This window comes from Danio rerio, chromosome 1, assembly GCF_049306965.1.
Source record: "Danio rerio strain Tuebingen ecotype United States chromosome 1, GRCz12tu, whole genome shotgun sequence".
NCBI classification, from domain to species: Eukaryota; Metazoa; Chordata; class Actinopteri; order Cypriniformes; family Danionidae; genus Danio; species Danio rerio.
The window spans coordinates 61922501-61944761 of NC_133176.1; the positions used below are offsets into that span (position 1 = coordinate 61922501).

The following is a 22261-nucleotide window of genomic DNA, read 5'->3' on the forward strand; positions in this document are numbered from 1 at the left end:
TGAACGTGTAAAACCTGCAATCGCACTCAGATCACCTGAATGAGCTCTAAAGCAGTTTGGTTGTAGTGAGAAAGCAATACAATCAAACCAACTAACAAACCAGGCTATATCACAGTGTATTATGGTTAAATATAAGGCATATATATGGCTAGAAGAGAAAATGACGAGTGAGGCGGGATGTCATTTCTACCAGTAAAAGTGCATTTCCTGTCAAATACGATAGTAAAAGCATGCTATCTAATTGAACTATTCAGAAATATTTAATATACCAACAACATTTCTGATATTAGAACAGATATATTACAACCCTTGACAATTGAAATGAGGCTATGTAGGAGAAAGTTTTACCTCTGATTTATATTTGTTGACGATAACTCTGGGTGTCATTTAAAATTGCACACATTTTCGCTTATAAAGTTTAATTTCTCATCGTCATAAATTAAAATATCAACAACTGAGCATAATCTTGGAAAATAAGCCAAACTCTGCCAAACGTAAGGAGAGTTTACTCGCACATGACTTGATTTAATCATTTTGGTTTGTTAAGAAACTTTTCCATGTGAAAGCAAACTGAACCAAGAACAAAACACAACATTGTAACAATGTTAATCCCTGTTTCGGAACAAAAAAAATCGATCCACAGGTGTGAGAGCTCTCTAAAATGCATCAGATCTGAATCACTGGTGTACCTGGACAGGGTAGAGTGACATCAGCACTGCAAAACTACTGAGGTGAGAGCAGGAACATTCTGTATGTGTGCTGTTAGACCACGCCCTCTCACAGCCCTGCCTAGACCACGCCCTCTCAGACTCCGCCCAGTACACACAGTTATAAGCCACAGCCTTAGACTCCGCCCTCTCCTGAAAAACACAGAACAAGAGAATGACTACGCTGCTCGAGAACAGAGAGAAACGTCTGGCTGAGAATCACATCTTCACCTCCACATGTGTAAAGATGAGCGACACCGGCTCTGACAGGTGTTTGGTGTCTGGATTACTGACGACAACCGTCACCACCTTTGAGTTGAGTTTGTGAGTGACGTTTTCTTCCATGTCCGATTTCTTTCTGCTCACATTGCGGAATAGATTGCTGGATGAATTCATATCTTTATAACTGACCAGTGACACAAATGCAAAACCTGTGAACAAGAGAATGTTTACATCTCATCATGAATGTGACAACGATAACAGAGTTGACTAACAGAGTTGACAGTAACAAATTTCACAGTAACAAAGTTGACGATAATAAAGTTGACAATAGCAGAGTTGACGATAACAGAGTTGACGATAATAAAGTAAAAAAGTAATAGTCAACAAAAAATAGTTGACAGTAACAGAGTTGACAATAACATACTTAACGATAACAGAGTTGACATTACCAGTCGACAATAATAGAGTTGGCAGTACCAGAGTTGGCAGTAACAGAGTTGATGGTAACTGAGTTGATGGTAACGGAGTCGACGAAAATAGAGTCGGCAATAATAGAGTCGACAGTAACAGTCGATAATAACAGAGTTGACGATAACAGATTCGACAGTAACAGAGTAAATAGTAACAGAGTCGACAGTAACAGTCGACAATAACAGAGTTGACGCTAATAGAGTCGCCAGTAACAGAGTTGATGGTAACTGTCGACAATAACAGAGTTGATGATAATAGAGTCGACAGTAACAGAGTCGATAGTAACAGAGTTGAAAGTAATAGAGGACAGTAACAGAGTCGACAGTTACAGAGTCGACAATAACAGAGTTGATGACAATAGAGTCGACAGTAACAAAGTCGACAGTAACAGGGTCGATGGTAACTGTCGACAATAACAGAGTTGATGATAATAGAGTTGACAGCAACAGTCAACAATAACAGAGTTGACGCTAATAGAGTCGACAGTAACAGAGTCGATAGTAACAGAGTTGAAAGTAATAGAGGACAGTAACAGAGTTGACGATAACAGAGTCGACAGTAACAGAGTCGACAGTAACAGTCGACAATAACAGAGTTGACGCTAATAGAGTTGCCAGTAACAGAGTCGATAGTAACAGAGTTGAAAGTAATAGAGGACAGTAACAGAGTTGACGATAACAGAGTCGACAGTTACAGAGTCGACAATAACAGAGTTGATGACAATAGAGTCGACAGTAACAAAGTTGACAGTAACAGGGTCGATGGTAACTGTCGACAATAACAGAGTTGACGATAACAGAGTCGACAGTTACAGAGTCGACAATAACAGAGTTGATGACAATAGAGTCGACAGTAACAAAGTCGACAGTAACAGGGTCGATGGTAACTGTCGACAATAACAGAGTTGATGATAATAGAGTTGACAGCAACAGTCAACAATAACAGAGTTGACGCTAATAGAGTCGACAGTAACAGAGTCGATAGTAACAGAGTTGAAAGTAATAGAGGACAGTAACAGAGTTGACGATAACAGAGTCGACAGTTACAGAGTCGACAATAACAGAGTTGATGACAATAGAGTCGACAGTAACAAAGTCGACAGTAACAGGGTCGATGGTAACTGTCGACAATAACAGAGTTGATGATAATAGAGTTGACAGCAACAGTCAACAATAACAGAGTTGACGCTAATAGAGTCGACAGTAACAGAGTCGATAGTAACAGAGTTGAAAGTAATAGAGGACAGTAACAGAGTTGACGATAACAGAGTTGACAGTTACAGAGTTGATGATAATAGAGTCGACAGTAACAGAGTTGATGATAACAGAGTCGACAATAGCAGTGTTGATGATAATAGAGTCGACAGTAACAGAGTTGATGATAACAGAGTCGACAATAGCAGTGTTGATGATAATAGAGTCGACAGTAACAGAGTTGATGATAACAGAGTCGACAATAGCAGTGTTGATGATAATAGAGTCGACAGTAACAGAGTTGATGATAACAGAGTCAACAATAACAAAGTTGTCAGTAACAGAGTTGAAAGTATCATAGTCGAAATAACAGAGGACAGTAAAAGAGTTGATGATAACAGTTGACAATAACAGAGTCGACGGTAATAGAGTCAAGAGTTGTCGATGGTAACAAAGAGTCGACGATTTAAGAGTTGACCAAATTGAAGGGATACAAAATATGTTTTTTACAACTGAAATAGCCAATAATACAGAGAATTGATGCTTCATGCAAATGTTTATTTAACTTAGTAGAGTAAACAAACAAAAGACAAAAATTAGACTTGATTATTTGATGCTAACCGAAGCTGAATGTAAGATTCAAGAGGTAAACTTCAGTTAGCATCAAATACTCAAGTCTAAATGTAATCTGTTTCGTGTGTTTACTCTCGGTGTTTAAAATGTAGCCGCAGCTCTTAAATCACTGTATAAATACCTGGATATGATTTCCCAACAACCGTCTCCCAGCTGGTGTTGAAGAGGGCGGAGCCTGTGCTCAGAATGACACTCCCACTAGGCGGAGTCTGATTGCGCGTGACTGCAACCTCAGCATCTGTGAGTCACATGATCATACACGGCTTTCACTACTGTCAAACACAGCATATGCTGACTTAGCTCATGTAAATAAGCAGGATTCTCACAGGTGTTGTGTGTCTCCATCCGCATCACAGGCTCTTTCAGCTGAGGACAAATCAGACGCATGCTGTTCTCCACCGTATCCAGAAGAACACTCAGAGTCTCGCCATCACCGACGCTTCCCGCCGACAGCAGATCATCAGTGGAGGTGAACAGATTCTGCATCAAACACAGTGAGATTTATATTCCAGCACTACTGCATCACCTCATAATCTCAAGCAGGAAAACCCTAATCATACACCTTTATATACTAGTCAGTGCAGGTCAGGTGTGCTTCAGTGTGTGCTGTCAGACTACGGAGACTGTAAATCTAAAACTCCACATCTATAATCCTCTTAGTCTACGCTGACATCATCTCCAGCAGCTCAAACACTCTAATGGCTAATGGACAGACGGCTGCTTCTCACTCAGGCCTGCTGCTTATGCTAATGAGATGGAGAGATGGGCACTAGTGGGCGGGGCTTTCCTCCTCTGATGACACGTACAAAGGGAGAATGTCAATCAAAGTGTTTCTGCATCAAGTCTGATTAGAACAAACACAGTTCAGTACTGCTGAGCACTAGAGGTGCTGGAGATACTCACACACTGCTCACTGCTGGGGTTAAAGATATTTATTACATATTTTGCATATAATAGTTCCCCTTAAATATGGAAAAATGTAATAAAAGTAATGAACAAGCTGTCAGTTAACACAGAAAATGAGTTCAGCACAAGAAATGCAGAAGAAACAAAAGGAGGAAGAAGGCGTTTTCACCTCCATCAACTGTTCTCCGGTCTTGCGCTCTCCGTCTGGAGTGACCAGAGCCTCACAGCTGCTCCGCAACTGCGACAGTAACTCCTTCAGCTAAACAACACACAACAGAACACAATCATTCAGCACTAGTTTCTGAAACAGCAGTATAATACCTGGGAGACAGTATTTCTGCTGCTAGCATGTTTGATACATGGTTAGGAAAAATCTAGCAAACTTTTAGAATGGTTTAATGGTTGAAATGTTGCTGGTTTAAGAAATAGTCAAATAATTTAGCTGTATTGTACTTTTTTAAACTTAGTCATATTAATATAGGGCAGTGGGTAGCAACAAGAAGGTCGCTGATTTGAGTCCCAGCTGGGTCAGTTGGTGTTTCTGTGTGGAGTTTGCATGTTCTCCCCATGTTGGCGTGTGTTTCCTCTGAGTGCTCTGGTTTCCCCCACAGTCCAAACACATGCGCTATAGGGGAACTGATCAACTAAACTGGCTGTAATGTATGAGTGTGTGTGTGTGAGAAAGTGTGTTGTTTCCCAGTGGCGAGTTGCAGCTGCAGCAACATATGCTGGAATAGTTGGCGGTTCCTTCCACTGTGGCGACCCCTGATGAATAAATGGACTAAGCCAAAAAGATAATGAATTATTGTATATATGAAAGTGTTTAGTTCTGCTGTTGTTAATAAACTCAGGACGTTCTCACGTCACACTCCAATGTGTTCCAATGTGTAGTGAACCAAGCTCATCAGTGCCCCCACTAGTGCTCGAGTGCACATGACCTATCGATGAAGGACCTCGGGAGCTAGGGTGCAGATTGAAACGCAGCCATTCACTTGTATGCAAAATACTCCCGCATATACTTAAATTCGCATTTGGTGTGACGCTTCTGATCGCCCCCTGTTGGTTCGATGTGCCCTTTACATGCATATTTATGTGATGGAAATGTGGAGAAAACATTGGGCTCTATTTTGACGATCCATGCACAAAGTGCAAAACGTAGGAGCTTGTCAAAAGCATTTAGGACGTGTCAGAATCCACTTTTGCTAATATAAGGACGGAAAAATCTGCTTTGCGTCATGGCGCATAATCTTACATGGTTGAGCTTATTCTCCTAATGAGTTATAGGTGTGTTTGTGTGTTTTGAATCTCCCATTCCCTTTAAGAGGCAGTTGTGCTGCGCCATAGCGCATTTGCTATTTACATGCCGGCTTTGTAAGTGAAAAACTGAACGCTTCACTAGCGAGAAAACGGCAAACAGAGCATCTGCAGCATGAGAATGAGAGATGAACGTCTTCATTCTTTACTTTCACTTTCACTCTTGTGGATAAGAAAAGGTGTTGTACACGCGGACATCCATTAGCCTTTACATAATAATTTAGTTTGTTAAGTGCAAAGATTTGTGTCAAAACTATTTCTAAATTCAGTTCTAATCTGCAGCAAATGAATAAATGAACAATAATAACGAAGTGTGGTCAAACAACTGAGTTATATCCTAATACACATGCTGTGCCCCATATGGTCTAAAACCTGACAGGTGGACAGATCTAAGCATTTTTTTTATAAAACAAATATAAATATGCAGATAATAAATAATACTGCTAATAATAATAACATTATACAAAAGCAAATCGTTATGAATGAACTGTGCATTTGCATTTTTTGCATTTGCATTTGCTATTTAAACTACCATGGTTTTACTGCACTAACCATGGCTAAAATGTTTAAACTCTCCGCTAGTATCAATTAGCATGTTTGTTGCATGTTTCTAAAATGTTTAGTGCATGGTGAACATGAATTAGCATTTTGATCATGTTTTAGCATACTGTTAGCAGTTTCTTAACTTAGCAGTCTTCTCTTGAATTATCATGAACGCTAGTAGGAAATAGCATAAGTATGTTTTTAGCATGATGGCTAGTATAAATATACTAATATACTACTATGTTATGAGATAGAGCATCTCAAACTGGATTCCTGGAGAGCCGCAGCTCTGCACAGTTCTGCTCTAACGCTGATCAACTAATCGAGCTGTTCATAAGAGTCTCGAACACCTCGATTAGTTGCGTCAGCTGTGTTTGATCAGGGTTGGAGCAAGACTGCAGAGCTGCGGCGCTCCAGGAAGTAAGTAAATGTTCATTTATAATCCGACACCAGTGTTACCTTTATTGGCATTTCCTCCGCTTCGGTTTCTGTCTTAAAGTTGTCGCAGTTCATCTCTGCACACAACAACACAATGCAATACACATTTGAGCTAGTGCTTATTATTTTAGCATGACTAAAGAATGAACCTGAATGCTCACCGATGCATTTGGACTGGTTGTTTCCGTAGTTTGTGAAGCCCCGGTGGCATTTGCAGATGTAGCTGCCTGGAATATTGTTGCATTCGCTGTTTTTGTCACAAATATGTGACTTGTCTGTACACTCATCAATATCTGTGTGTGAGAGAAACATTAGTCACAAATGAAGATTCTTCATAATGTTATAAGACGAAAAAATAAATAAAGATTCCCCTGACTGATGTACTGCAATTACTAAAGTGCTTAAATAAAACACTTGTAAATTTCTAATTCTATAAAGGTCTGATAACATTTCTTCCAAATTTCGAATAAAACAGTGTAATTTGGAGCAATTTTAAAAAGAATTTGGAAATTGGTCAGAATTGTTTTTTATTTGTTGTTATTGAACGTCAGGGATATTCCACCAGATGTTGGTTTCTTAATATGTTTAATCAACAACAACGCATTAAATCGATCAAATTGTGACATTATAGGCATTTATGATGTGATAAAAGATTCTATTTTACATAGATTTTAATAGAATCTTCATGCATCTGTGAATCCTGAGAATATATATATATATATATACTAGGGTTGGGCGATGTTATCTGGGCATGTGTATAATTTGAATGGGCAGAGCCAATCTGGGTGTGGTTAAATGGTGGGTGGGACTCCTATCTAAGTGAGTGTGGTCTGTTTAAGTGGGCGGGGTCTATTAGGGTGTGTCTTCTTTTGAGGGTGGGAAGGGATTTGTAGCACTGTTTACTTTTGAGGAAGTGGGAGAAGTTAATCTGGGCATTGGAGTCTTTGAATGGGCGGAGTCCAGTATTTTGTAGGAGGGGCTGTTTTACCTGGAGAGTTTTATCTAAATAAGTGTGTCTGTTTAAGCCAGGGGTGTCCAAACTCGGCCGGTTTCTTGCAGATTTTAGCTCCAACTTGCCTCAACACACCTGCATGGATGTTTCTAGAAAGCCTAGTAAGAGCTTGATAAGCTAGCGCAGGTGTGTCTGATTGGGGTTGGAACTAAACTTTGCAGGACACCGGCCCTCCAGGACTGAGTGTGGACACCCCTGGTTTAATCATTAATCATTAAAGTTGATTTGGGAGTGGCTACTTTTTTGGGCGTGCCATGTTTCTTAGTGTTCCAGAGCTGGCCAGGGATAGTGAAAGCGTCAACAATCATTCATGCTCAGAGTGCGAGATGGAAGTGTATTGAACTGTTTCCTATCAGAACTGTATTTATGGTGTCTAATGTGAAAATTGCATTGGACGATGGCATCGTCATCATGTGAAAAGCGTGGCGGGGTGTTTGACAGAGTTAGCGCGATGTTTCAGAGGAGCGAGGAGGGATCCGGGGGTGAGAAAGGTGCATGACTTATTTGAGGACGGGGAGGGAGTCGTGTGATTTTCGGGAAATTATCACTTGTTTGCGGGCATTATGAGTCCCTCAAATGCATCGAGACTCCCGGAACTTCCATGTTGTCTAATGGCCATCGGCGATGGACAATGGCATCATCTATCGGCCCAACCCTAATATATATATATATATATATATATATATATATATATATATATATATATATATATATACAGTTGAAGTCAGAATTATTAGCCCCCCTGAATTTGTTTTTCTTTTTTAAATATTTCCTTAATAACGTTTAACAGAGCAAGTCTGATAATGTCTGATAATATTTTTTTTCTTCTGGTGAAGGTTTTATTTGTTTGTTTTTTTCGACAGTTTTTAATTTTTTAAACACCATTTTAAGCTCAATATTATTAGCCCCTTTAAGCTTTATTTATTTTCGATAGTCTACAGAACAAACCATCATTATACAATAACTTACCCTAACCTGCCTAGTTACCCTAATTACCCTAGTTAAGCCTTTAAATGTCACTTTAAGCTGTATAGAAGTGTCTTGAAGAATATCTAGTCTAATATTATTTACTGTCATCATGACAAAGAGAAAATAAATCAGTTATTAGAGATGAGTTATTAACACTATTATGATTGGAAATGTGTTTAAGAAATTGGCTCTCCCTTAAACAGAAATTGGGGAAAAAATAAACAGGGGGGTGAATAATTCTGACTTCAACTATATTTATCTATCCTAATTTATGTAAATAGAATATAATGAGCTGTTACAGTAGACACACACAGCACGTTATGTAATTAGCAGTCAAACACTCTGCCGTCAGTATTATTAGTGTTATTAGTGAAGCAGCACACACTGATGCTCACCTCCACACGTGCCGTTCTCAAGTTTCTCAAACCCTGAAGAACAATTGCAGAAGAAACTGCCAAGTGTGTTAAAACAACTGCTGTGAAGTCCACACGGTGAGAACACACACTCATCTACACACACACACACACACAGAGACAAGTGTTTTGTTCAGACAAAAGCAGATGACACAAGTTAGACACAAAAACAGCTCTACTGCACTCCAGATAAACCCAAATGAGCTTCATCTGGGAGGAACAAACATATATATTCAAGTAAGGAATAACTGAAGACTGTTGAATTATTAGAACATAATGCACAACTGAGCTGGTGAGACTTGGCTGATGATTAGTCTAAGGTGCACTGTTTTTGTTTAGATAAATGCACAGCTAAAGTAGTTCCAGCAGGTTTTGAGTGCATTACAGCTCCATTGAATTGTTAGAAAATTAAGCACAGTATTAGTATAAGAGGAGTAATCACCTCTGGTGCATTGAATTATTGGAAAAATGTACAGTATGAGAGCAATAATTGATTCAGGAGCATTGAATTACTAGAAAATAATGCACAGTATAAGTAAAATAGTTGAGTCGGGATCATTTAATTATTACAAAATAAAGCACAGTATTACTACAAGCAAAGTAATTGCCTCTGGTGCATTGATTGTTGGAAATAATGCACAGTATAATTAATATAAGCAGAATAATTGACTCCGGAGCATTGAATTATTAGAAAATAATGCACATTATATGTAGTATAAGATGAATAACTTTGGTTTGATAAATTATTAGTAAATATTGCACAGTATAAGTGGAATAATTGACACCGGCTCGCTGAATTATAAGAACATAATGCACAATATAAGTGGAATAATAGACTCCGGAGCATTGAATTACTAGAAAATAATGCACAGTATAAGTAAAATAGTTGAGTCGGGATCATTGAATTATTAGAACATAAAGCACAGTATTATTATGAGTGAGTAATTGCCTCTGGTGCATTGAATTATTGGAAAAAATGCACAGTATAATTAATAGAAAATAATGCACGTTATAAGTAGTATAAGTGGAATAATTGACTCCGGAGAATTGAATAATTAAAAAAATAATGCACAGTATAAGTAATATAAGCAGAATATTTGACTTTGGTTCAATGAAATACTAGAAAATAATGTGCAGTATAAGTAGTATAAGTGTAATAGTTGAGTCGGGATCATTGAATTATTAGAACATGAAGCACAGTATTATTATAAGCAGAGTTATTGCTTCTGGTGCATTGAATTGTTGGAAATTATGCACAGAATAAGTAATATAAGCAGAATAATTGACTCTGGAGCAAAGAATTATTAGAAAATAATGCACACTATATGTTGTATAAAAGGGAATAACTTTGGTTTAATGAATTATTAGGAAATATTGCACAGTATAAGTGGAATAATTGACACCGGCCCACTGAATTATAAGAACATAATGCACAATATAAGTGGAATAGTAGACTCCGGAGCGTTGAATTATTACAAAATAATGCACAGTATTAGATGAATAACTGACTTTGGTTCAATGAATTATCAGAAAAACTTGCACAGTATAAGTGAAATAATTGACTCAGGAGCATTGAAATACTACAAAATAATGCACAGTTTAAGTAGTAAAAGTGTCATAGCTGACTTGGGATCATTGAATTATTAGAAAATAAAGCAAAGTAATTGCATCTGGTGCATTGAATTGTTGGAAATAATGCACAGTATAATTAATATAAGCAGAATAATTGGCTCTGGAGCATTGAATTATTAGAAAATAATGCACATTATATGCAGCATAAGATGTATACTTTGGTTTGATGAATTATTAGGAAATATTGAATAGTATAAGTGGAATAATTGACACCGGCTCACTGATTTATAAAAAAATAATGCACATTATAAGTGAAATAATTGACTCCAGAGCATTGAATAAATAGAAAATAATGCACATTATAAGTAGTATATTGAATTATAAGAAAATCCACAGTATGAGTAATATAAGTAGAATAACTGACTCCGGTTGGATGAATTATTAGAAAGTAATGCACTTCTGAGGTGTAATAACCACTCTGCTTTGCCGCCTCACCACCTCAGGTGTGCATTATTATATAATAAATCAATAAACTCCAATCAATTATTGTAATTATACCATGACACTTGTCTGGAACTAATGTAGATGTACGTTTATCTGAAAATAACAGCACACCTTAGAATCTCCATCAGCCAGTTTACCATGGTCGGCTTTAAAAGCTGTCTATATGTATGCAAATTATCTAATAAACTTATCAAAATGTGCATCAAACATCAGAGACGCAAAGCAGCTCATTTTTAACGTCAACTTCAACATGTCTATCAGTCGTTTTACAGGTTATGCAGAGGCAAATGAGAGGTCTTCATTGCGCAGATGATAAATTAACGGTACCTGCATGCAAAGTCATATTGAAATCATGAGGCAATGCAGTATGCTAGAGTTTCATAGCACATTGTGTGCAGAATGATACAGTCTCTGTTATTATTAATTACAGAACTTCATCTTTCATCTTTACCATTAGAGGCTGCTGGAGAGATCCACACACTACTGTGGTTAATAATAGCTAGCTGCCCTTTAAAATGATTGTCCCTACATGCATGGAATAGATCTTGAATGTTCATAATCAAAAATAAGAGAGCTCGAGGAAAATCCAAGTCAGCTTTATTGTCACTATGCAATATGTTCTGATAATTCAATGGCTCTTCTCTGGTTATTCCTGAAATTAGAGAATCGCCATTGAATAGTCTATATCCTAAACAGATAAATAATAAAAATAAATGTTTAAAATCAAACAACGTTACATGTTTAAAGTCATGGTAGACCTTTAATATGAAGTATCCTGAAAATATACTACAGTAATTTATACTATACAGTGTTTCTTCGAACCGTACTGACACTGGCAGCTCAGATAATAGAGATAGAGATGTGGTGCAATCAGCTAAAATGTTGCTGACGTTAGGGTTTTAAAGTATGGAAGATTTACTACATGACCAAAAGTGATTGAGGTGTTGTGCGATAAGTCGATATAATAATGATTGTGAATTATCAGAAAATACTGCACAGCCATTAAAAACCACTGAAATGTAAAGATGGCTGACCTGCACATGCCGAGTCCAGTCTCGTCTCCCGATATCCGTCTTTACACACACACTTATAGGAGCCGTCGATGTTCTTACACTCCATATCACCAGAACATCTGGTTACATTCTGAACACACTCATTGATATCTGTTCACAGAGAGCAGGGCATATTTACTGGAGTGTTTCAGTCATTACAGTGCTGCATTTTATGTCACAATCCTCTCTTTCATACCTTCACACTGTCCTGTATCTGCTGTGAAATTTGGGGGGGTTGAATAAAATCCTTCAATGCAGGTGCAGTAGTAACTTCCATGTGTGTTTATACACAGAGAATTATTACCACACACACCTGCAGTGTCACACTCATTTACATCTGTAAAAGAGCAGAAATACAGTCAAGCCTGAAATTATTCACACCCCTGGCCAATTCTGACTTAAAGTTTCTACTCAAATGTAAATAAAAGCTGAAAAAATGTGTTTATTTTTCCACAATGATGCCTCTTGTACATCGTCTTATTATCTTTTGGAGGAAGCCTGTGTCATTTCTGTGTAAAAAAAGCCTGCTGGGTAAATAAACGTAACTTTAAGTCAGAATTAGCCATTGGTCTGAATAATTTTGTGCTGGACTGCATGTTATTATAAACCATAAAACATATTGTTATTAAAACACACAAAGTCTCATTACCAACACACGTCCTGTTTTTCTGAAGTCCTATCGGGCAACCTTCAGATTCGCAAGACCGCAGGAAAAAACCTGAAGTAGAAGAAGAAATAAGATGTGTATAGTTATCTGCGCTTGTACATACATTCATAAGCCCATCTAATCAAGCCAAAATGTCCCCATGTACACATGTAGATTGTGCTTAATAATTCAGTTCATTGGGTAATTTGTGGGTTTTAGGGTTGTTGAATGCTTGATTCTGATTGGGTGTTTGTGTAACGGAGGCCAGCTAGTGTGTGCTGTGCAGTTAAACCTCACTCCTCTGACCTCTAAAGGTGCTCTGGCGACAGACGCTAGAGGTCATGGTCTTTAGCCTCCTTGTTAGAGCAACCGACTCCCATGCGGAAGGTCGCCGGTTCGATCCCAGCTCGGAGCGGGTTGGGCGGTGTAGGACCGGTGGGGTTAAATTTGGTTATTGTCAGGTTAATGCACTGCTAATGTAGTCCCGGCAGGTTTTGAACACATTTCAATTCCATATCACTCCGCTGAATGATTTATGTAAGGAATAATTGAAGAAACATCTGTGTGTACTGTGGCACTAGTTTCTTCCACATCTCCTCTAAATCCTTCTGATGTGATTTCACTCATTCATTCATTTTCTTTTTAAGTTAGTCCCTTTATTAATCTGGGGTCGCCACAGTGGAATGAACCGCCAACTTATCCAGCACATGTTTTAAGCAGCGGATGCTCTTCCAGCTGCAACCCATCTCTGGGAAATATCCATTAACACTCATTCACACTCATACACTACGGACAATTTAGCCTACCCAATTCACCTGTGCCGCATGTGTTTGGACTGTGGGGGAAACCGGAGCACCCGGAGGAAACCCATGTGAATGCAGGGAGAACATGCAAACTCCACACAGAAACTGTCCCAGCCAAGGCTTGAACCAGCAGCCTTCTTGCTGTGAGCCGACAGCGTCTCTACTGCGTCGCCCTGAAGTGATTTTTGATAGTAAAATAACTCTAATCATTCAGCGTAGTTATATGGCACTGTAATGCGGTCTAAACCTGCCGGAACTACTTCAGTTGTGCATTTATCTGACAATAACCAAACACCTGAGAGTGACAATCAGCCAATCAGAATCAAGCATTCAACATCAGTGTAGTACAAGTGAACGTAAAAAACTGAGAAGGAAAACACACAAGTATCATGATATTGGATCCGTGCATCCACATCAGCTCTCAATTAAACAACAGCTCTTCACTGAATATCTTTTGTAATATAAATAACGATTATTCTTAATTTAAATGGTACCGTTTAAATAGTAAGCTAAATACTTCATATATGTGAAACACATTTCATTTTATTTCTAATCTGTATTTATTTGTGTTGTTGATCAATTGTTAATTGGTTCTTATTTTATTACAAACTACTTATTTTGTCTTTAATAATGTATGCAACTTATATTAAGCTCCATTTTGTCTTGCTATAACTGTTTAAATACACTGTAAAACAAAAATCAGCTGGGAAAAAACAGATTATGTCATTATTATGTCCCATATTAACTTTACATGCATAAATTCATGCACATAATATTTTAATTAAAACAATTGTTATTCAAGATTTATTATTAAACAGAAAATGTATTGGTCATTTTCTGTCATTAATTTTTAACAGTTTATTTATACTATTTGCATTCTACATTGAAGTAGAAGTGGGCGTCGATTTCTTTATATGGAGGTGGGGCTTCAAAAACCAAAGTTACGTTTTTGGGGGGGTTTTTACACCGAACATGACTCTGACCTAAAATTGTAGTATGAAATATGCTGTGAGATTTGTGATTCGCTGGAGCTCAAATATCATAGTCATGTATGTGCATTAAAACAATACACACGTGTGTTTAACGTCCTCCATTGTACGTGTGTATTTTAATCTGATATGGAAAATTTGGTCGGAAATGCCCAAATATAGAACAATCTGCAGAGTATAAGAGTTTAAAACAATTTTACTCAAGATTTATTTTTAAACTCTTGAATATTGGTCATTTTAAACCATTAAGCGTTTGCATTATTTGACCATTCTAAAGATTAATAGACGAAAAGCAAAGTTACGTTTTAGTTTATTTTGCACCGAACATAACTGTGACATAAAAGCGTGACATGAATGGAGTTTTGTGACCTGCTGCAGCTTTAATTACAATAGAACAACACACACGTTTAACTTCTTCTACTGTATGTGTGTAGGGTAAACATTTCAATTTCATATGGAAAATTTGGACGTAATTACACAAAAAAGTAGGTTAAACCAATTTTGTTTAATATTTTTTTAAACACTTATGTTTTGGTCATTTAAACAAAAAAAATATATTGTTAATTTTCTTCCATTGCGTTGTGTGTTGTTGGACGATTTTTAACAATGAAATAAGCAAATATCTAAGTTACGTTTTTGTTTTTTTCGCACCGAACATAACTGTGACCTAAAGTTGTAGTACGAACTATGTGGTAAGCTTTGTGATTTGCTTGAGCTCAAATATCATAGTCTGTGCATTAAAACAATTCACACGTTTGTTTACCGTCCTCCATTGTACGTGTGTATTTTAATCTGACATGGAAAATTTGGTCGAAAATGCCCAAAAATAGAACAATCTGCAGAGTATAAGAGTTTTAAGCAATTTTACTCAAGATTTATTTTTAAACTCTTGAATATTGGTCATTTTAAACCATTAAGCGTTTGCATTATTTGACCATTCTAAAGATTAATAGACGAAAAGCAAAGTTACGTTTTAGTTTATTTTGCACCGAACATAACTGTGACCTAAAGTTGTAGTACGAACTATGTTGTAAGCTTTGTAATTTGCTTGAGCTCAAATATCATAGTCTTTGAATTAAAACAATTCACACGTTTGTTTAACGTCCTCCATTGTACGTGTGTATGGTAAACATTTCAATCTGATATGGAAAATTTCGTCGGAAATACCCAAGAGAAAAAAAAATAAAAATCTGCAGAGTATAAGAGTTTGAACCAATTTTTGTTCAAGATTTATTTAAACACTTATATATTGGTCATTTTCGGTCATTTAGCTATGCATTGTTTGACCATTTTTAATTCGTAAAAGACAAAAAGCAAAGTTGCGTTTCCGTTTATGCCATAACTGTGAGCTAAAAGTGTGACATGATTAAACGGTGAGCTTTTTGATCTGCCTATGCATCAAAACAATACACACATAAAGACCTTTACACCTTTCGGAACAAAGCACTCATCTTCTTGCGTATATAAATACCCAGAATGAGTGTGTGTGTGTGTGTGTGTGTGTGTTCAGGAAACCACAGATGTTTCATCGGAACTGTTTTGAGCGCTGATCTCGAGGTGTCGCCGTGTTTTTATAAGGCAAATGTGCTGCTTTTTCACACCTCTAGAACAATCTGTCCAACTGCAATTCACACGTCTTTCTGCAGCACACACACTTCATTTTCCACCAGACACTCATACTCGAACTCTAAAGCCACTGTACTATCACTTTAAAGAGGTCATGATAATACATGAAGCAGTATTTTAAGATTTACCGCAGTTTTCTGTTACACCATTGCTGCTGTATATAAGTAGTTTAATGCAATGTAATAAATGAAACATATAATCATCCAAAACTACGACTGTAAAGCAAGAGAGAAGACTGGCAGGAAATTTCTGATAGTCTCTTTATCGGGGGCAATATATATTTTTAAATATAGGCCAAAATGTGCATCTGTGCTGCAGTTTTGAGTACTTTAATCAAAATAATTGACCCCAGTCCATTGAATTACTAGAAAATAAAGCACATTATAATCAGAACAACTGACTGCAGTGAAGTAAACTATTAGAAAGAAATACAGTTTGACTAGTATAATCAGAATAATTTACTCCGGTTGATTAAATTATTAGACACTTATGCAGTTTAAGTAGTATAATCAGAATAACTAACTCCAGTTAATTGAATTATTAAAAAAATATTACAGGCTGAGTAGTGTAATCAGAATAATTGACTCTGGTACATTGAATTATTAGACTATATTGCAGTTTAGGTAGTATAATCAGAATAGTGGACTCTTGTCCATTGATTTACTAGAAAATAAAGCACATTATAAGTGGTATAATCAGAACAATTGACTTCATGTGATTGAATAATTTGAAAATAATACAGTTTGAGTACTATAATCAGAATAATTTACTCCGGTTGATTGAATTATTACACAATAATGCACAGTTTGAGTAGTATAATCAGGATAGTTGACTCCAGTCGATTGAATTATTAGAAAATAATACAGTTTGAGTAGTATAATCAGAAAAATTGACTTTGGTCCATTGAATTTTTGGAAAATTAAGCACATTATAATTAGTATAATCAGAACAAGTGACTCTGATACATTGAATTATTAGACACTAATGCAGTTTAAGTTGTATAATCTGAATAACTTACTCCAGTTAATTGAATTATTAGAAAATAATACAGGTTGAGTAGTATAATCAGAGTAATTGACTCTGGCACATTGAATTATTAGACACTAATGCACAGTTTGAGTACTATAATCGGAATATTTGACTCCGGTCTACTGATTTACTAGAAAATAAAGCACATTATAAGTAGTATACTCAAAATAATTGACTCCTGTTGATTGAATTATTATAAAATAATGCAGTTTGAATAGTATAATCAGAACAATTGACTATGATACATTGAATTATTATACACTAATGCACTGGTTAAGTAGTAGAATAGTTGACTCTGGTAAATTAAATTATTATAAAATGAAGCACATAATAAGTGGTATAATCAGAACAATTGACTCTGGTACATTGAATTTCTGGAAAATAAAGCACATAAGTAGTATAATCAGAACGATTGACTGCAGTTGATTGAATTATTAGAAAATAATGCAGTTTGAGTAGTATAATCAGAATAATTGACTCTGGTACATTGAATTATTATACACTAATGCACAGTTTTAGTAGTATAATCAAAACAATTGACTCCAGACGATTGATCTACTAGAAAATAAAGCACATTTTAAGTAGTATGATCAAAATAATTGATTCCGGTCGATTGAATTATTAGGAAATAATGCAGTTTGAGTAGTATAATCAGAACAATTGACTTTAATACGTTGAATTATTAGACAGTAAGGCAGTTTAAGTAGTATAATTGGAATAAACTGACTCTGGTACATTGAATTACTAGAGAATAAAACACATTATGAGTAGTTTAATTGAAGTAATTTACTCTGGTTGATTGAATTATTAGAAAATAATGCACTTTGACTAGTATAATCAGAGCCAGGAAATGTTCACAGTATTTCCTCTAATATTTGTTCTTCTGGAGAAAGTCTTATTTGTTTTATTTCGGCTAGAATAAAAGCAGTTTTTAATCGTTTTAAAGCCATTTTAAGGTCAATATTATTGGCCCCTTCAGCAATATTAGTGTTGGATTGTCTCCAGAACAAACCACTGTTATACAATGACTTGCCTAATTACCCTAACTTTACCCTAATTACCCTAGTGAAGCCTTTAAATGTCACTTTAAGCTAAATACTAGTGTCTTGAAGAAGATCTAGTCTAATATTATGTGCTGTCATCATAGCAAAAATAAATATAGGAGGGTGAATAATTCTGCCTTCAGCTATATATATCTGTGCAGCTAAACCAGAGTTGTGGTTCATCAGTGTGGCGTATAACTATGGTTTATCTCATGCATCTGTGGTTTTGCCATTGCTAGAACAGATATTCAGCTCACTTTTAAGAACATCTCTAGCCAATATCCGTCAACCCATCATGACCTTTCAGCTGGAGATTTTCCCCGAGACGTTATTTAGTGTGTTTATAAGTCGCTGTTTGGCTCTTGCAGCCCTCGAGCGGATGTTTGGATTCATACAAACTCTGACCCAGAATGCAGAATCAACACCTGCCAAAGTCAAGTGAAACTGAGATCATCTTCGCCAGACTTGCTGAAAAAAGAAAAGAAACTGCAGAGGCTTGTGAAACGAGCAGTCCGTCATGGGACCAAAGGTTGAGAAAGCGTTTAACTCTTGCTGCAATCAACGTGACGTCAGTCTGTGATAATCGATGGGAACTGCAGAGCTGCTTTCTGGAAATGTGTAGCTGTTTACTTTACTTTATTTCCCACTTTGACAAGCTGTAAAATGCATCTGTGATGTCTCTAGAGTGTGTGTGTTTCAGTTTGAGCTGAGAATTGCACACAGACAATGCTTTCCAGCTCTCTGAAACTGACCCCTTTAGGCTCTGTTGCTAACTGTGGTGTCGCTTTAAATGCAAATGAGATGTGGCCACCCTTGATGAATAAAGGGACTAAGCTGAAGGAAAATGAATGATATATTGTCTGGGTCTGTCCTATAAATTATGGTATAAAGATAATCTAATAATATACCCATACATTTTCTGTTATTTTACATATTCATTTGATTTATTGTTTATATATTTTATTAATTCATTAATTTTCTTGTCGGCTTAGTCTCGTTATTAATCCGAGGTCGCCACAGCGGAATGAACCGCCAACTTATCCAGCAAGTTTTTACACAGCGGATGCCCTTCCAGCCGCAACCCATCTCTGGGAAACATCCACACACACATTCACACACACGCATACACTATGGACAATATAGCCTACCCGATTTACATGTAGCCCATGTCTCTGCGTTGCCCTATACATTATATATTATAATATTTTGTTTCAGAGTACTAAATAGTCAGATGTCACTTTATTTAATGTGTAGAGTTAAATGTGTATTTTTGGAGAGAGAGACTGACGTCAAATAACTCATTCTGAAAGAGGAAATAAGCAGAAAACACTAAATATGGAAACTAATGTGAAGTTATTTTACATTGTGGACAACTCAAAAACAAGTAAAAGCATTCTTAAACTGGATATAAAATGTAAATAACGTCAAAATAGACTTTAATCTAATTCACGGAGTTATTCAGTTATATTGTTATTTAATTATTATAAGGAATTTAAAATGCACCAATAACATCTCACCGTAAACCAGCATCAGTTCTTTACTTTAAAATGAATTAAATGTGGTTGTTTTTACTCTAAAGATCTAAAAATCCCACGTTAACAAAAACAACATAAAGCTTTTCATATTCAGCATGAACTGAATTCACACACACACACACACACACACACACACACACACAGAGAGAGAGAGAGAGAGAGAGAGATCTGCTCTCAAAATACCAGTCCAGCTTCAACTTTAAGATCACATACAAACACATTTTCTCTTATTGACTGACACACACACACACACTGAGTGTCGGATCAGTCTTATCTGACGGTCTGTGTTTGGTCTAAAAGAGCCTCTTCATGCTGATTCAGTGATGTAAAGAACATGTGTGAAGACTTTCTGCTTCAGGAGAACTGAGGAGAAACCCCTCCAGCTTAAAGAATAGTGTCATTGTTCAACACACACACACACACACACATCTGCTCTCAAATTACCAGTCCAGCTTCAACTTTACAATCACACACACACAATCAAACACACTCTCACTCACAGATATAGACATGCGCATACACACACACATTGGGCTTTCATGATTTATGGGCTCTTCCAATAGAAGTAATGATTTGTATGTATTCTGTTCTCCTCATACTCCAAAACTCACCCCTCAGAAAACACTATCTGCATTATTACTCATTCAGAATACTTCATTCTGTCTGATTTATGAGTCATTTTCCTCATGAAGACCAAAGAAATGTCTTGAGAAGATCAACACTTACTGTATTGCTTTACTTGAGGGAGCATTTCGACACACACATACACTTGTACAGCTAATATTATGGGGACGTCTCCTAACCTCATACACAACCCTCACAGGAAACAATCTGCATTGTTACATGTTCAATATACTCAATTCCTTATGATTTATTGAGCCGTTTTCACCCCCCATGGTCCCCACATGGTCAACATTTACTGGTATTGCTATACTTGTGGGGACTTTTGGTCCTTAAAACTTGAGAAATACAAGATACACACACACACACATAGAGAGAGAAGCAGATCTGTTTTCAAATGACCAGCATAACTTTAAGATCTCTCTCTCACACACACACACACACACACACACAGACATTATGAGGACTTTACATAACATTTCTACTGTACACACTGTATATTCCCCCCTAACCCTAAAAGCAGCCCTCACAGGAAACAATCTACATTTTTACATTTTAAAATGCTTTGTTTATTATGATTTATTGAGCTGTTTTCACCAAAACGTCCCCACAAGATCAACATTTACTGGTATTGCTATACTTGTGGGGACATTTGGTCCTCATAACATAAATACAAGGCACACACACACAGAGACAAATCTGTTCTCAAATAAACAACATAACTTTAAGATACCTCTCACACACACACACACACATTATGAGGACTTTCCATAATATTTCTACTGTATATCCCCCCAACCCTAAAAACAGCTCTCACATGAAACAATCTACATTTTTACATTTTTTTAAAAAGCTTCATTCTTTTTGATTTATTGTGCCATTTCACCAAAATGTCCCCACAAGATCAACATTTACTGGTATTGCTATACTTGTGGGGACATTTGGTCCTCACAACATAAGAAATACAAGACAAACACACACACACAAAGAGACAGATCTGATCTCAAATGACCAATATAACTTTAAGATCTCTTTCACACACACACACTTATTTAGGGACTTCTCTTATAATGATAGTTTTAATGTACACACTATATATTCTCCTCTAACCCTAAACCTCAAAGGAAACTCTGAATTTGCATTACATTTTTAAATACTGCATTCTGTCTGAGTATGAGCCTGATTTATGCCCAAAATGTCCTCACAAAGTCAGTATTTAGTGGTATTACTATACTTGTGGGGATATTTGGTCCTCACAACTTGAAGAATACACACTTACCCAGAAGAAGAAGTGCCCACTTGAGCTCCATGTTAGGGCAGCTCGCCTTCAAGACTGTTTATTCTTATAGTTTATTTAATGCGAAACTCCTCAGTGTAATCAGTATTCCAGTGAAAGCTCCTGATTCCCGTCAGACCTCCACTTCAGCTCCTGAAAGCGCTTAATTTCCCTCCTCGGATAAGCAGCTCTCTTTGTTTAAAGTTTCCAGTCAGTTCCCCTGATGGTTCCTCCTCGGGATCGTCTCGTCTTTAATCCACGCGGAGTTTCCACTACTTTCCGTCTTTTTTTCCACCGGCCCGTCCGTCACGGTCCTCCTGCGGTCTTCGGATGAGAGATGATCCGCTACTGGGCGAGGATTCAGCGGTTATTCACGGCAGACACTCCCCCCGGAGACCAGAGTATGGCAAGCCTCTTACACATTCAACCGCTAACATGCTAGCAAAACCGTACGTTCACACCAAAAGCGGCGAGAGCGTCCAAGGTCGCTCTGGCCGCCCTGTCGACAACGCTGTCTGCCTTCAGCTCCGGCGGCGAGAGCGTCAAAACTCGCAACATTGATCTCGTACTTAAAGGAGCCGTTGCAGCATTATCAGTTACATTCCTGCATAAGACATGTTTTTAGCGTGAAAATGTTGCGCACTTCTTATCAAATTCATATAACAGTGGAAGATCAAGTTGCATGTGGTGTGGCTTTGCTCTATTTATCCAATATGTGTCCATATGTCTGAAATATCCTGAAGC

General features: G+C 37.0%; 1 protein-coding gene and 1 long non-coding RNA gene across 3 annotated transcripts in view; one reads left to right on the plus strand and one right to left on the minus strand.

Moving 5' to 3' along the window:
• LOC141375498 (uncharacterized) overlaps window positions 1-4992 on the plus strand; it is a 12361-nt gene extending 7369 nt beyond the window's left edge. The window contains exon 3 of the long non-coding RNA XR_012383529.1: window positions 3583-4992. This is a non-coding gene — a long non-coding RNA (uncharacterized lncRNA). The remainder of the gene's footprint in view (window positions 1-3582) is intronic.
• Window positions 1-21856, minus strand: part of adgre5b.1 (adhesion G protein-coupled receptor E5b, duplicate 1) — a 31336-nt gene extending 9480 nt beyond the window's left edge. Inside the window, exons 1-12 of one of the 2 annotated variants that reach the window (XM_005171037.5) lie at window positions 21521-21856; window positions 12599-12667; window positions 12146-12286; window positions 11932-12060; window positions 8804-8917; window positions 6589-6720; window positions 6449-6504; window positions 4302-4391; window positions 3553-3706; window positions 3348-3464; window positions 939-1138; window positions 690-860 (exon numbers count right to left, since the gene is read on the minus strand). In XM_005171037.5, the coding sequence (XP_005171094.1) occupies window positions 690-860; window positions 939-1138; window positions 3348-3464; window positions 3553-3706; window positions 4302-4391; window positions 6449-6504; window positions 6589-6720; window positions 8804-8917; window positions 11932-12060; window positions 12146-12286; window positions 12599-12667; window positions 21521-21551 (1404 nt within the window). In that variant the 5' untranslated portion in view covers window positions 21552-21856. The remainder of the gene's footprint in view (window positions 1-689; window positions 861-938; window positions 1139-3347; window positions 3465-3552; window positions 3707-4301; window positions 4392-6448; window positions 6505-6588; window positions 6721-8803; window positions 8918-11931; window positions 12061-12145; window positions 12287-12598; window positions 12668-21520) is intronic. The other variant, XM_073908640.1, reaches the window with a different exon arrangement.
• Between the last annotated feature and the right edge of the window lie 405 nt (window positions 21857-22261).